This window comes from Eschscholzia californica, unplaced genomic scaffold (assembly GCF_041429995.1).
Source record: "Eschscholzia californica isolate CP2 unplaced genomic scaffold, dmEscCali1.0.p SCAF_6, whole genome shotgun sequence".
NCBI lineage: Eukaryota > Viridiplantae > Streptophyta > Magnoliopsida > Ranunculales > Papaveraceae > Eschscholzia > Eschscholzia californica.
In genome coordinates this window covers 28,006,388-28,022,354 of record NW_028238483.1, presented here as the reverse complement: position 1 = coordinate 28,022,354, position 15,967 = coordinate 28,006,388, and the positions used below count along the sequence as shown (strand labels likewise).

The 15,967-nt window shown below is 36.1% G+C and overlaps 1 protein-coding gene across 2 annotated transcripts; it reads right to left on the bottom strand.

The window, feature by feature from the left end:
* Window positions 1-477: 477 nt before the first annotated feature.
* Window positions 478-6,481, bottom strand: LOC147533146 (ubiquitin carboxyl-terminal hydrolase 17-like). Of its 2 annotated transcripts, none has more exons than XM_086647553.1 (11): window positions 5,604-6,481; window positions 3,853-5,134; window positions 3,669-3,757; window positions 3,396-3,481; window positions 3,105-3,267; window positions 2,886-3,003; window positions 2,606-2,763; window positions 1,991-2,075; window positions 1,698-1,910; window positions 1,391-1,452; window positions 478-1,298 (listed from the first exon to the last, which is right to left on the bottom strand). In XM_086647553.1, the coding sequence occupies exons 1-11, from the start codon at window positions 5,873-5,875 to the stop codon at window positions 554-556; spliced, it is 3,273 nt and encodes a 1,090-aa protein (XP_086503679.1). In that variant the 5' UTR covers window positions 5,876-6,481; the 3' UTR covers window positions 478-553. The 2 variants fall into 2 exon arrangements, with proteins under 2 accessions (XP_086503679.1, XP_086503680.1); XM_086647554.1 differs by having other exon boundaries at window positions 3,853-5,287; window positions 5,383-6,260.
* Between the last annotated feature and the right edge of the window lie 9,486 nt (window positions 6,482-15,967).

Sequence of the window (15,967 nt, the reverse complement as noted above, 5' to 3'; positions counted from 1 at the left end):
ATGCCGTAAATGTTATTAAGGCATGGTCAGGGAAGGATGAAGATATACCATGGAGAATTAGAACCTTGGTAATGGACATAAAGAAGAAATATTCTCTTTCTGTCCGAGAAGTGCAAATCAAGTTGCTCAGATTTTGGCGCGCTCGCAATTAAACGTTACAGAAGTGCAAATCAAGTTGCTCAGATTTTGGCGCGCTCGCAATTAAACGTTACGTTGTTATTGACGTCCCTTTAGAATTTTGTGTTCCTCCTTTTTGCATTGTAAACCAATTGATGATGGCTGATAAAGCTGACCTATCATTCATTATTGAGCATTAATAAAGTATAGGCGAGGCCTATTTTCATCAAAAAAAAAATGTTGTTCTTGGTTCCTTTTTCGTGCCCTGATTTGAAGTCCACTCAAATTCATCTCTCTCTCTCTCATAGAGATGAACAGACATCTTCATTTCAAGGATAACTAGGACTGTAAACTTCAAAAGAACAAAACATGAGGATATCTCTATTTCCATTGATTGAACTATCCAACTTATGATAAATAACAAAAGAAAACCATTTCAATTAAATGGTTGAGTTGTTTTTTCTTTAGTAGACCTTCTCAATGATAAACCAGATCTCACATCTATAGAATTACCCCACCCTGCTATTCTTTCTGAATCACTACTTTCCCTATTACTACTACTACGGTTTAACTTTTTACATCGATCACTTGTTCTGTCAGAGTATAAAATGGGATTATTTCCCTTCTCTCGCCGATCTCTATCCTCTTCATCTTCTGCTACCCTTCTCGTCCAACTTGTTTCAGGTGAGACCGCGAAAGAAGAAGATGATAATGGTGAAGAACTATTTGATTCATCCGAAACCCTTAATGGGCTATTCGAACTACAAACTGTGTTGCCAAATATATAATCAGACAAGAATTCATCTGCTGTTATCGACTCCCTGGTGCTTTCAGTACTACATGAGCCTTCATCAGAGCAGCTGAAGAGAGAACAACTATCACTTGACGAAGATGAATCTTCTCCCCTTGGAATTTGCTGGTTCATTATATGGTATCTTCTGTCAAATGATTGGATACCCTCTAAAATAGCTGGCCTGTCTTTTTTTCTGCAGTCTTCGTGATTACAATGAGCAATGGAAGGGACAGCACTTGAAATTACAGATCGTGGTGGTCTTGCTCTTGACAAGGCATTCTTTCCACCATTACTAGAAGGCACTGATTCGAAGAAGTGTAGTGGTTTACTCTTGCTCTCGTGAGATAGCATTGCACTTCGTATCAAGCCTGGGGCCCTAGGCGAGCACCTATAAATTGAGAAAATTAGAAATGCTCAAGAACAATACCCAGATTTTTCATTATAGCTTGTAATGAATAGGAAAATTTTGAACATATGCACCTTGCATAAAGGAGCATGTATGCCTCTTTTGACAAGACTCTATCACGCTCCACGGGTTTTACCTGTATCATTTCAGGTTTCAGTCATATATGAAATATAGAAATTGTAAGAATATGAAAGCTGGTAAGCTAATCAGCCTAGTTACTTCAACGTAAGATTCACAAATTCCAATACGTCGTTAAGTCCTATGTTATCTCCTAGAATAAAAAATCCACCTGAGCCAACAGTCTAAGAAGGCTGATTTTAATTCAAAGGACAACAATTAACATTAAAGCTTGTTTAAACGTTAATGAGTTTTGGAACATACAGTACTGTCATCAATCTTGAACCACTTCCCCTGGCTATTCTTGACATAACACACATAATGTCCAGAAAATGCAGCATTCATGATATCCAAGTGAACTACCACAGCATACAGACTATATACAGGCGAGTTGTCGTCACTCCCGCTCATATATGGAGCCAAGTCCAGGACTTCTGGAAAGCGAACTGATTTATTAAGCTTCCCAAATTTACCAGACTGTAACAAGATTACATAAACGTAAGCATAACGAGACTGAAATAACAGGAGAAAAGAAGTGCTACCATAATAATTATTACCTGAAAGCGCTTTAAAACGATTGTAAGGACATTAGGAGCCTCGAACACAGTCAACTTCTTTTTGGCTTTCTCATAAGATTTACATCTGAGACAGAAGACTTTTAGCAGTAAGTGATTAGACAACTAATGTTCTTACTTCAGTGGTAACATTTATAAACTAAGCCTGGCAAATTAAGTCATATGAGCTATTACTAAGTGCGAGCGATTTGGAATTAGATTGAGATAGATATTGATCAATCAAATGGTACTGATAAATGTAGAAACTGAATCAAACTTAATAAACATCAAGTCGAGATATGACCTATTCAACTCAAAATCAGTGGGGAACTGTGGAAAGGCAAATTAGATAGTTGGTAACTTGTCCCCGTCTCCCCAAATTTGAACAAATTAGAACAAACAAACGTTTTTGATACAATGTGAAAGTTGAAACACCATATACGTGAAGTGGAAGTTCTGTTCAGATTGAAAAATATATACCTAGTTTTTATAATCGAAAGTCTGTCCTATAACATACTAGTTACGACACCAAAAATTGGTATCTGAATATTGGTAAGATTACTAGGATACCAACGGAAGTGAAAGTGGCAAAAAAAAAGAACTTCTATAAAAACGAACCTGCTGCAATGGTACTTATTTTGTTCATCCAAGATTTCGATGGCTGTAAATTTCCCAAGTGCATCTTCTAGAGTTGCAATATCCCCCTCTATTTCAACAGTAAGATCCATCATGCGCTCATGTTTCTCAGATTTCCCTCGGCACTTCATACATTTTATCTGCACTTCCGACCACCAATTTTACAAAGTTACAATCACATCATTTGATTTTACTGAACCACAAAAGTGTTCATAGATGTATAAGAATGTGACCATTATCATCAGAAGGAACACTGAATTACCTCCGATCGAAGATAACCCCCAAATATCAGGCCTACAAGAGTTGTTTCTTCTGCTATCGGGCTTGTATTTGTACTTGCTTCCTTGAGGCAATCAGACTGCATTTTATCGATAGCATACCTGCCAAAATCAAACATTCGACAATAGAACACCAAAAATTATATTAACAGTATATAACAGAATCAAACCGGTTCTAGAACTGCCGCAAGTAAATGGCTCACCTTAAGAACTCATGGGCATCTTCTTCCCTCCCATTACCAAGACTACTCCCAATGCTGTTTAATTGGGAGAGAATTGCAACTGGAGAAAGCACCATCCTTCCTTCCTTTGCCATAAGAACAAGATTCTGCAACTCACAAGTAAAGCACCATCCTTCTCTACGGCCTGATTGTAATGAGAAACGTAACAAAAGGGAGGTCGATAAGAATATGTATGACCTACAAATCAATATTGTAGATTATGAAATCAATTAAAAAACAAAAAATAAATTTGGTAAAAGATAAGAAATGTACATGCTTTAGAATGAAGTCCTTGTAGAAAATAAGCAGTAAGAGGCCGAGTAAATGCCAAGCATTGAAGCACAGCATTAGCATAGCAGCTGCAGAAGAGATTAACATAAAGATATTTTAAACACCATGCAGAGTAATACACTAACAATCAAACTCTAGTAACCAGAAAATAGTTATACAACTAATTCGACAATGACATTTCAAGAGAACAAGGGTGGGCAATGGAGGAGACAGCAACTTTACACAGCAAGGTCAAAAGGAAATATTCTACTTTACCTATTACCACAGTTTGTGAGGCCGCATGGGTAGAGTTCTGCTTTGTCCTTGTTATAAAGCTTGACAAACAGGTCATACGGAAACAACATCTACAAAAAGAAACAGGAAAGGCAACGAGTATAACAAATGTCCTAGAAGATAAGTTCTTAACTCAAGAATAAAAGAGAATGGGTCGTACGCAAACCTTGTAACTTCGCTTTCCAGCTGCATGAGTTCCAAGCCCTAATAAATAGGGTTTTTCAGGCTTAGCTCCCTTAAACTGCTGAACAACTTTTTGCATGGATGTTTTTAAGCCATTACCAGCATTCTGTAAGGTACTTGCAGTTTGAGATAACCTACTACCCGCTTCTTGTACATCGCCTGCCTTTGACACCTTACTATTCACAACTGAGTGCTCTCCAGTAGCAGAAGGCACATTACCATTAGCCTCGCTCAATGAAAGCGATCTGACTGCTTTAGGCTTTAAATGCTTGGAATTACTAGAACTGTTACTATTTACTGAAGCTGACCTCGAAAAATGATAGACTGGTTTGTTTCTGTCAACCTGTGCAACTCTCGCCTCACGAACAAGCGATTTATTCTCCAAAGTAACCGGATATGCAATCTCAGACTTCAAAGTGTTGGGTATAGAATATTCTGGGTGTGAACTCGTAACAGCATGCTGAGTGGGGTTGAAGGAAAACTGTAACTGATCACCAGAATCAGCATTTGCGCCTTTCTTGGAATAGGACCGGTTAAACTCACCCTTGACATCATTTCTAGGCTCATCAGAATCAATTGCCCCCTTCGAGGAATCAAGTTTAATCTTAGAAGGCTCATAATTTGGTGAAATCTTAGAACTTTTGAAACTTGAATCCGAAGAGCTAGTTCTTCTACTATCGCCAATTGCAGAACTACGGCCGCGAGTAGCTTTACTTGAATTAATTTGACAAGAAAAGCTATCCATGGATCCCTCTAAGTTATTTAACTTCGAAGCAGGGATTACAGTAATCTCAGTGTCATCCACATCATGTTTTTTATCAAGTCCTTTGATAGTAGACCCTAAAGTCGCCTCTGATCTGTCAGGACTGCTTGAAACAGGTAACTCCCCAGCAGAAACATCATCCAAACTAATAGTGCTGGTGGGTTTAGCACTGCCAACCAACTTACTTGAAGATACTGAAATGATATCTGCTACTCTAACATCCCCTGAAGACCCAACTTCGGCATCCTGCTTACCACGTGAAAGTGCAGGTATCCCACTTGATTCAGGTGATCCAGCTTCCCTGGGAAATGTATTGAGTGATTTAAAATCCGAATTCTTTCCCACAACCAAATCATTGTCAATAAATTCCTGCTTTTCTCCTTCTAATATTGTGTTTCGACCAGAGTTGCCTCCTAGACTATTAAGCTGAATATTGGAACTTGGAGGACGACATTCTTCTCTGTGACCTTGTCTCCAATGAATAATTTGACACTTTCCAGAGCTGTAAAATGCAAATTCAGATGTGAATATTGCATGAAACAAACTAAATGTACCATACTCCAAATCACATAATTTGCGAACAATTTTAATACATACACATCATGCCTACTGTAAAGGAAATGAAATTCCAAACTAATCATAACCCTCATTCCACCTCCAATTTCCCATATTTTGCCCCATTTTTCATTAAATTGGGGATTTTCATGCACAGGAAATGAAATTCCAAACTAATCATCACCCTCATTCCACCTCCAATTTCCCATATTTTGCCCCATTTTTCATTAAATTGGGGAACTTTCATGCACAGGAAATCAAATTCCAAACTAATTGAAATGAATGAGATACAGAATCATACAAATTTCAAGTTATGAGCAAATAGAACCTAACCCTAATTTTTTTTTACAAGTCATCCAAATATCCCAAACCTTAGAATCAAATAGAATAATTCAATTAAGGGGAACGAAGATTACCAGTAACGAACAGCTTTACATCTAGAACAACGAGTAGTAGTTGGGGCAAAACACAAAGCGCACTGATACACAATTGGAACAGTACCATATTCAATTGAAGCTTCATATTCAACCCTTTTCGCCTCTTCTGAAGCCATAGCCATAAGTCTCATGATCTCTAAGTTTCTTTCCTCTGAAATCCTCCATTGCCGACGGATTAACAATCCTATAACCGGAACTAGGAAGAAAAAGATCAAAAAGCCCGGAAACCCTAGATCCCCGGGAACTAACATTTAACCTGCATAAGATATGCATTCAGTATTCCTTTCTTCACAAGACATTTGATGAATTGGAGATTTCGATCTCTACCCACAACACAATTTAGCGGTCCTCGTGATTTCCGTACAATTTCAACTGTTGATTGTCAAAGATGAAGACGATAAGATTTCTAATTTGAAAGGTTGGGGATAAGAAATTCTAGAGAGAGAAACAAAACAAGAAGAAGAAGAATGAAACTGAGGAAAGCAAAAAGTGCAGAAGTTTAGATGATTTTGGTGGTGGTAATAACCGGTGAAGAATCTAAGCATTGCCCTAAATTTTTCCAAGATGGAGTATTTTTTGGGGGGGTTTTTTTAGAGAGAGAGAGAGAAAGAGACTAGGTAAGATTAGAGAGAGACCAAGAGAAGACAAAATTAGAGTAAATGATAATATTAAAATTGTAATAAGATTAGGTTAAAACTGTTAAAAACAATATACTATTAAGATTTAATTAGAAGAAAAAGGTTAAAAAATTAAGGGTTAATTATGTTTAATAGTACTAGTACTTATTTATCTTTGAAGCTTTGGAAGGCGTGATTTCTTAGATCACTAAATATTCCCAACAAGAGGGTTATTTTGATAAGTGGGACCACTACCACTTGGGACCGACATTATAACCCAAACGGGAAAATTTTAGAGATTGTGGATCCCACACAAGTCGACCCATTTAACACTCTTTGGTGGACCTACTTTGTGATACTAGGGTTAGGCAAAGAATATTTACTAGCTTGATCCAAAAGGATGTCACTTTTTCACAATAAGGCAGCCAAAAAGAAAATTCTCCTTACAATCAGTATGGTGTAGATGAAGAAATACCTTAAACACTAACTATCATCATCATTTTTGGACCCTAAATACTATATAAATATCTTTAAGACTATACTAGGAGCATGAAAATATTTACTTCATTTATACTTTTTAACACAAATCGACGAAGATCGATTCACGTGAATTGAGTTAGTGATCTCCTGATTTTTGGAGTTGATACACAACCAACTAATCAAGTAGTTGTTCGCTAATGATAGGTGTCTTGAAAATGGAAGAAACATCCCATACACAAAAATTTGAAGTAAATATAGTGCAATTTTCAGACATTATAGAGACAGAAATACCCCGGAGTGTTCAACTGGAAATTCCTTAATCTTTCTTTTGTTTATGTTTATTTCTCATTTTATCTTCTTTACCACCAACAACAATTATTGTCGTCGCCAACCACCACCAACTCCGACTGATGATGTCCAAAAGTGGTTTTAGGATATCATTCAGGTAATGAAGAATCAACGAACATATAATGAACATTTAATTTGTGATGATTTGAGATACAGAATCTGCAAAAAACTTAGAAATATCTCTAACGCACAAGTCAGTGGGGTATTTTTGCTGTTAAAGGATTGAATTCAAATGTCTGAGTTTAGAAGATAAACCCATACTCTAATTAGGGTGAACCTGTGATGTCCATATAAGTTTGGTTGACCGACCATAGTGAAAGGTTGAGATGATGTGGTGGTAAGACACCAGCTTAGATAGAGTCAGGCGTTGATGGTCGGTAAGATCATGATTCTGTATCTTCTAACACTGAAAGATCCTCAGGCAATTTGCGGATCGCATAGAGAAAGTGGGCTTCTATCGTGTGTTGGTCTTCCACGTCTCGTTGCGACGTTCAGACTTTCCTTAGAGCTCGAGTTGACCATGCTTATACGGTTGGTCGTTCTTTCTCTTTTTCAAACCTCAATCTAGGTCAGGGCTTAAGTTGAAGAATCTAGGCTCGTTTCCCTTCTTGTGTCATTCGACAGCACGAAATTTTAAGATGTAGGTCTGAGTCTTGTAAGCTTCCTTTGTTATTCTAATATCCATATCAGAGTTTTAATAAGGACTGGCCTGATTCGTTTTAGAGTCAAAGCAATGCGTAAGACGCCTAGGAGATTCGTATTGACCTCCCAGTTATGGACTTAGAGAATTTGGATTCGCCTTCTTGATTACTTAGATTTAAGTCGACCTGTTTATTCTTTATCGTATTCTATCGACTTCTTGACTTGGTCAATTATTTGCCTTACCACCGATGACCACCTTTTATCTCTCTGCTACCTGTCAATAGATTGTAGTGGTGGTGGTGATGGTCGTGAAGAAAGAGCTATGGACAAGAAAAATATAGTTTGTATTTTTTATCCTAAAAATTAGGTGTCCATGGGTCATCGGAGATTTTAATGGTTTTTTTTGTTGAAAGGAGATTTTAATGGTTTTATCATTCCCAATCGAATAACACATTCTATCTACAATAATTTGTCTCATCTTCATCATACTCTTCCATGTATTGGTACTTGTATTTTTTATAACATGAGACCAAAGATTATCATTTTTTAAGTACTTCTCTTTTAGTAGTGTAGTCGAACCCATAAAGCCCACAATGGTAATCGAGTTTACATCTCAATAATTTTTTTTTTGATGAAAATAGGCTCAGCCTAACTTTATTTAATCTCAAATCATAGAAATGTTGGATTTATCTGTCTCCAACTGACTTACAATACTCTCAGGAACCGTAATCAATACACTTGGTGTGTCAGAATTGTTTCTAGTATAAGAATTAGCTAGCAAATGTGCGACTTTATTCGCATTTCTCGGGCAATAAGCAAAACTACACTTATTGAGAAGTGCAGTATTATTTTTAATATCAAGCACAATAGATCGAATCTTCCATGGTATATCGTCTTCTAGGTTTGAGCAAGCCGTTACCACATTCAAGGCGTCCCCTTCGATAATAAAATCATATTGAGGTAAGTCTGCAGCTAACATTGAGGCTAAAAGTGTTGCTTTAGCTTCAGCTTCAAGTGCCGATGTAGCGCTTGTTTCGTGAGTCAAGGCCATTACAAAGTCACCGGTTGAGGTTCTGCAAACAGCTGCAAGCTTTGCTTGCCCTTCCTTACAACCCGCATCAAAGTTCACTTTAAGTTTACATCTCAACAATTGGTAAATGAGTTTACTCTCTTAAACTTATTATTTTGGCAATATACTAGGATCATGTTTGACGTAAAAAAAAATTGGAATTATGAATTAAATAATCTACGGATAAAATAAATCTCTACAAATTATATTCTTGATTAAACCCAACACTAAAATAATTTATTATCATTATTAATGTTACATCACTAGATTATTATTCCTAGTATGTGGGGAAAGAATATCACAATTTCCTGATACAACAAATAATATAAAATACCGTCCCTTGCTGGTGATGCAATGAATATTTTAAATAATTTGTTTCTCTCTGTCAATAGTGTAAACTGTAAAGAAGCCATATTGAAATATATACTTTCTTTTCTTTTTTTCTTTGTTGAACTAAAATATATACTTTCATTAGTGGAAAAGATATGGATAATGATTTTAGAGTAAATGTCCATTTATTGACTAATGTAGAAATGATTCATATGAAATAGTTAAGACAAGGAATATATTAGAGTTAATTCCTATACGGCCCCTACTTTGTGACTAGCTTCCTTTATGGCCCCCTTTTTTTCGTAAATTCAAATATGGTCCCCTATTTTCAAGTAAATGTCAATACTACCCTTCTTAATTCTAAATTTCAAACATTTAAAAAAACTTATTTCCACCTCACCCCTCTCTCTCTCCACCTCATCTCTCTCTACAACTCACCCCTCTCTCTCTCTCTCTCCAATTCACCTCTCTTTCTCTCTCCAACTCACTCCTCTCTCTCTCTCTCCAACTCACCTTCATCTTCTCCGATTAAAGTCGCCGGCCGGAAAATTTTCCGGCCGGCGACCTAAAAAAAAAAAAAATTTCCTCTCATCTCTCTCTCTCTAAAAACTCCGGCGAAGGGGGTTTCCCTTCGCCGGAGCCGTGAACAGACCGATCTGGTCTGTTCACGAGCAGACCAGATCGGTCTGTTCACGGCTCCGGCGAAGGGAAACCCCCTTCGCCGGAGTTTTTAGAGAGAGATGAGAGGAAATTTTTTTTTTTTTCTTTTTTAGAGGTCGCCGGCCGGAAAATTTTCTGGCCGACGACTTTAATCGGAGAAGATGAAGGTGAGTTGGAGAGAGAGAGGAGTGAGTTGGAGAGAGAGAGAGAGAGGTGAGTTGGAAGAGAGAGAGGTGAATTGGAGAGAGAGAGAGGGGTGAGTTGTAGAGAGAGATGAGGTGGAGAGAGAGAGAGGGGTGAGGTGGAAATAAGTTTTTTTAAATGTTTTAAATTTAGAATTAAGAAGGGTAGTATTGACATTTACTTGAAAATAGGGGCCCATATTTGAATTTACGAAAAAAAAGGGACCACAAAAGAAGCTGGTCACAAAGTAGGGGGCCATATAGGAATTAACTCAATATATTATTATCTTTTTACTTTTCTTGTAACATCTTTTAGTAGATATATAGACAAGAGTTTCTTTTGGGCGCCCAAAAGGCTACAAATTCAATGGAAAAATCTATTTATTAAGTTAACACCGAGTTCATTGGTGTATTTGAAAAACGTTGATTGATTTTAGGTTCTCTAAAAGGCTACCCGAATTATATATAACAATTCAACTAAATCTTAATTCGCAACTGGAAGGGTCTCTATTTAGTCAAATAGAATTTTAGTTTGTGTGACAGAAACACAAAATATAAGCTATTACTAACGAATACATCATAAAAACTTTATCTTAATTAGTAAAGTTAACACACAATCATATTATTTTCAAATGTTGATTATATGACCTCTCCTATAACTTAAAGAGCTAGTCTATATAATAAGACATATTAGCTGATAGGACATTTGTTCATGTCACTCCAGGCTAATGGGAATTAACTTCTTGTCCATACATGCATTTCTAATTTTCTATTTTGATTTATATGAGAGGAGTCGCTCATCATAAATAAACAAAAATTAATCAAGAGAATCGCTCACCTAATACACAGACTAGAATGTCACATGCAAAAACATCCGTAAAATTAACAAGAATTAGTTTAAGTTATGTTATAAAAGATCTAAGATGAAATGTTAATGGACCTATCAATAAGGTGAAAAGGCAAATATTGTGTGCAAATTTATGTTTCGGGGTCAGTCCATTTAAAGTAATCTTTTCAAAATCACAACGGACAGGGGTCATTCTCCTCCTTTAACTAATGGTGAAGGGTGATCGACGAAATCTCAAATTAAATTTGTAAATTGCGTGCAAAGTTTGATATAAAGCGATGATGTTTCTGTACAATAATATATTTAGTTTCGAGCCTTCCCAGACATACAAACAAACGAAATCTCACGACCATCCAAATAATATATACAACTTTTCTTTATCAGTGTTATCCCTGTTTGCTTAAAATTTATAAAGACAACTCTTGGACAAACTCAGCCTCTTAAGCCGGTTTTCATGACGAGTTAAGCCTAATTAGCTTTCATTTGTATCATAATTGGGATTATATAACATTAACCCTGTGTAGAAAGGGAGTATTGAAATGTTAAGGTGAGCATGACTCAAAAATTAGAATTTGTGAAGTAGATAAGTCTTGAACAAGTTTTTCTTTGCGAGTCAATTTTCAAGATAGTTAAGTGGAATAGGCTCTTCAACAAAAAAAAAAAAAAAAGTGGAATAGGCTCTTACACTATTTACTACTTCCAATCATCTATTTGGCCACATTAGATACTTAAAAACTTAATAGTTCCACCAAGTGTAGCTTCCCATTCATTTCTCAAGGAACACTCTTTTGTCTCTTCATCTATTCCAACTTCCTATTTGTAGGCAATGTACATTGACCTCCTTCCTCTTTAAGAATAGGATGATGCTAGGAATTTGACCTAAAGATCTATATTACTAGAGAGGCAATGGACCAACTAACAAGGTAGTTGGTTTGTTAAAATTGGAATTACTTTGAGAATACTCAAATAAAATTGAATGGTAAAATATGACCTTTGTATTGTGATCAATAGGATTCTACAAATATACTTGGACAATAAGTTAATGACAAAATTGAGAATGAGCGATAGGTCAATTTAAGAAATATAAAGGGTCACCATTACATTGCCAATTTGGGTTTAGACTTTACTCACGCATGACTTTAAGTTGACATTGTCACTAAAATTCAAATCTTCCCCCACTAATAAACCATATTGCTTTATATATGCATAGAGAGAGAGAGAGAGAGAGAGGGTTTGGACAAAATATGTAAGAAAGCAAAAGAGATTGATGGATCTTATAATTAATGTATGGTGTATTTTGGTGGTTGGGGATTGAAAAGAGATAACTAGTTAGGTGGTAAAATAACATCAAATTCTTATATCTCACCACCCACCATTGACAAGATAAATTTGTGGAGCTTGCTTTAAATTGTCCAACTAAAAAATGTGGTGGTAACTGGTAAACTTACCAAATGGATACTTTTTGCTTATAGAATTACAGTTTCTCCATTTTAATTTTTGTTGGAAAAAAAAAATCCACCAAAAGATAAAATAGATAAAGAGAAATTTGTGTTAATTAGTCTAAAGAAAATCTATGGAAAATATGCACAAAAGAAAATGTCTTTCGTTTACATTTCATTTTGGAGACATTTTCAAAAGATTTTACCTTTTACTATGTTCACATATAATTATTCAACACAAATTTATTTATTTTATTTTTGGAAGATTCAACGATTAATTTACGATAATGTAAGGTTTGAATTATATTTTTCTTATCTATAAATTCTTTTCCAAAAGGCTAAAAATGATCTTGTTATGACTTCAAATTAAAAAAATGATAGGTCCTCTTACAAGAAAACTTGTTTGTAAAAAGTCCTGCTATAAAATTTTGAAAGTAATACTCCACAATTTTTGTCAAACTGTGTTTACGAGTTCACGAGATACACCTAAGAGCAGCTCCAACGTGCTGGGGGCTGGGGCTCCCAATTTGAATTTGGGAGCCCCAGCCCCCAGCCTCATCACTCCAACCCGGGAGCCCAGGGAGCCCCAAGCTCCCAGGCTCCCAAATGGGAGCCCGGGCTGGGGGCTCCCAGCCCCAATAATGTTCCCGTTGGGAGTTCCCAACGGGAATATTGGGGTGGATCCCCTTTAAAAGGGGATCCACCCCAATTTTTTTTCATATTCTCCTTCTCTCTCTCTATTTTATCTCTCTCTCTATCTATTTCATATTTTCATCTCTTCTCTCTCTCTATCAATTTCTCCTCCATTAATTTTTTTTTTTCAATGGATCCAAATGCCAATTTACATAATTTAGGCTATGTGGAAATGTTGAACTCCGATTTCAATTATGTCGATGAAGTTAATTTATCCAATGATGGGATCGAAGAAAGGGTCGAAGAAAGTCTTGATTGTAATGAAACACCAATGTCGTCGGTTTCTAGTAAGCGTTATACTAATGATGATGATATTGTGCTCGTTCATGCTTATTTGCATATTGCCACCGATGCGATTATTGGTAATGATCAAAGAGGGGGTACTTTTTGGAGCAAAATTACCGAACACTTCAACGAACGTACAAATCAAAATCGTGTACCAAAAGGTCTTAAATGTCGTTGGGGCGAAATTAACAAGAAATGCGCGAAGTTTTGTGGGTATTTGGCATTGTTGCAAAGGAACCCAAAAAGCGGAGAAAATGATAATGATCGGGTAATTACTCTTATTTTACATTTTGACAACATTATGATTTATTTTTGACACATATTTGAAATTTTAAAATTTTATTTTTGTAGATAAATTCCGCAAAGGCGATGTTTAAACAAAACGGCAACAAAGATTTTAAGTTCGAACATTGTTATACAATTTTGAAAGACCATCCCAAATGGTCATTAAATTTATCTCAATTTTCGTCACACAAAAGAAAAAATTCTTTTGACCAAGACGAAGGATCTCCCTCAATAACCCAACAAAGACCACTTGGAAGAAAAGCAAGCAAGGAGGCTAGAGATAAATCCAAAGGTAGTGAAATTTCCGCGGTGCTTGAATTTTGGAAAGAGAAAATGGAGAAACAAGATAGTAGAGATATACTTATCAATGAAGCCATTATTTCGCAAAAAGAAAATCGACTACTTCAAAACAAACAATTAGAAATGAAAGAAAAAGAATTAGCCATTGAAGAAAAAAAAGTAGACGCTAAAGTGTGGCAAATGGGGATAGACTTGGTGGGCAAAGATACTTCGAACATGACTCCCGAACAACTTGCTCTTCATAGGATGTTGATCTCAAATTGGCAAAAGAAAAATCTATGAATTTTAGTTGATTTGATTATGTATGACTTTGTTTTTCGTTTTGATTATGTTTGAATTTTAGTTGTTTTGGTTATGTATGAATTTTAGTTGTTTTTTATTAAACCCGAAATTTATGTATTTTTTTTAAATAGCACTTCATTGATTGAAAACCAAATACATAATCGAAATACATAATAACTCCCTACAAACACATAATCGAAATACATGATAACTCCCTACAAACACATAATCGAAATACATAATAACTCCCTACAAACACATAATCGAAATACATAATAACTCCCTACAAACACATAATCGAAATACATAATAACGGAAATAGTTCCGTTTAGTCGTTGCGATCTTTAGTATTCCACACGTGTTGTACAAGATCTGCCCTTATTCGTGTATGCAAATCTTTGCTTGTCACTCGACCAAGACGATTAAACATTTCTTCATTTCCCCCAACAACCACTTCTTCTGGAATACTTCCGTCAAAATCATTAGTCGCATTAGGTCCTTCATCTTCGATTATCATGTTATGCAATATAATACATGCCTTCATGATATCACCTAGTGTTTCTACATCCCAAAGACGTGCCGGTTCTCGGATGATAGCAAATCGAGCTTGCAATACACCAAAGGCTCGTTCAACATCTTTTCTTACCGATTCTTGACGTCTCGTAAAATATTGTTCTTGTGGAGTAAACGGATTTTGTATGCTTTTAACAAAACAACCCCATTGTGGATATATCCCATCAGCGAGATAATAACCCGTATCATAATGCTTACCATTAATCTCAAAATTAACAGTTGGAGCCTTACCTGTGGCAATTGCATCGAACACCGGAGAACGCTCCAACACATTGATGTCATTCAATGATCCAGGCAACCCAAAAAATGCATGCCAAATCCAAAGATCCGACGATGCAACAGCTTCTAGTATGACTGTTGGATTATGGCAATGGCCAGTATACTGTCCGTGCCATGAGGTCGGACAATTTTTCCATCGCCAATGCATACAATCTATACTACCGAGCATTCCAGGAAATCCTTGTTTTTCACCAAGTGTTAAAAGCCTACAAATATCAGATTCATTAGGAGACCTTAAGTAACGAGGACCAAACACATTGACGATCGTTGATACAAATTGTCGTAGTGAATCGATTGTAGTCGTCTTTCCAAGTCGAAGGTATTCGTCAATTGCATCTGCTGGTGTCGCATAAGCAAGCATTCTCATAGCCGCAGTTATCTTTTGATGTGGCGATAAACCCATTTTGCCGAAGGCGTCTGCCTCTTGTGCAAAATAGTGATTATGAGCAACCAACGTATTGAGGATGTGAAGAAATAAATCACGACTCATGCGATATCGATTTCGGAATGTAGCAGCATCATAAATTGGATTCTCAACAAAATAGTCACGCATCAGTCGTTCATGACCATCTTTCCTGTTACGATTTATCGTACGATGACCCGGAACAGAACCAACATGACGGGAACGTGGTCGTTGATCCCTTTCCCTTTCCTGTAACTCTGATAGATACAATCCAAATAAAAATTCATCTTCTTCCCTATCTTCTAACTCTTGTTGAATGATCATATTTGTTAACTCAAAATTATCATCCATTGAAGGGAGAGAGAAGATGGAAAGAATGTAGAAGGAAAATGTAGAGAATATAGAAACAAGATGTAGAAAACTTAATGGATAAGTGATTGTATTTATAGGTGAACAAAAAGTAAAAAAAATCGAAATTCAAATTCCCCCCAAATTTTTTGGAAAATTCGAAATTCAAATTCCCCCCAAAATTTTAAAATTTGAAATTCAAATTCCCCCCCATTTTTTTAAAAATTTGAAATTTAATATATTAGAGCCAAAATTTAAAACACAACCCTCACACACATACA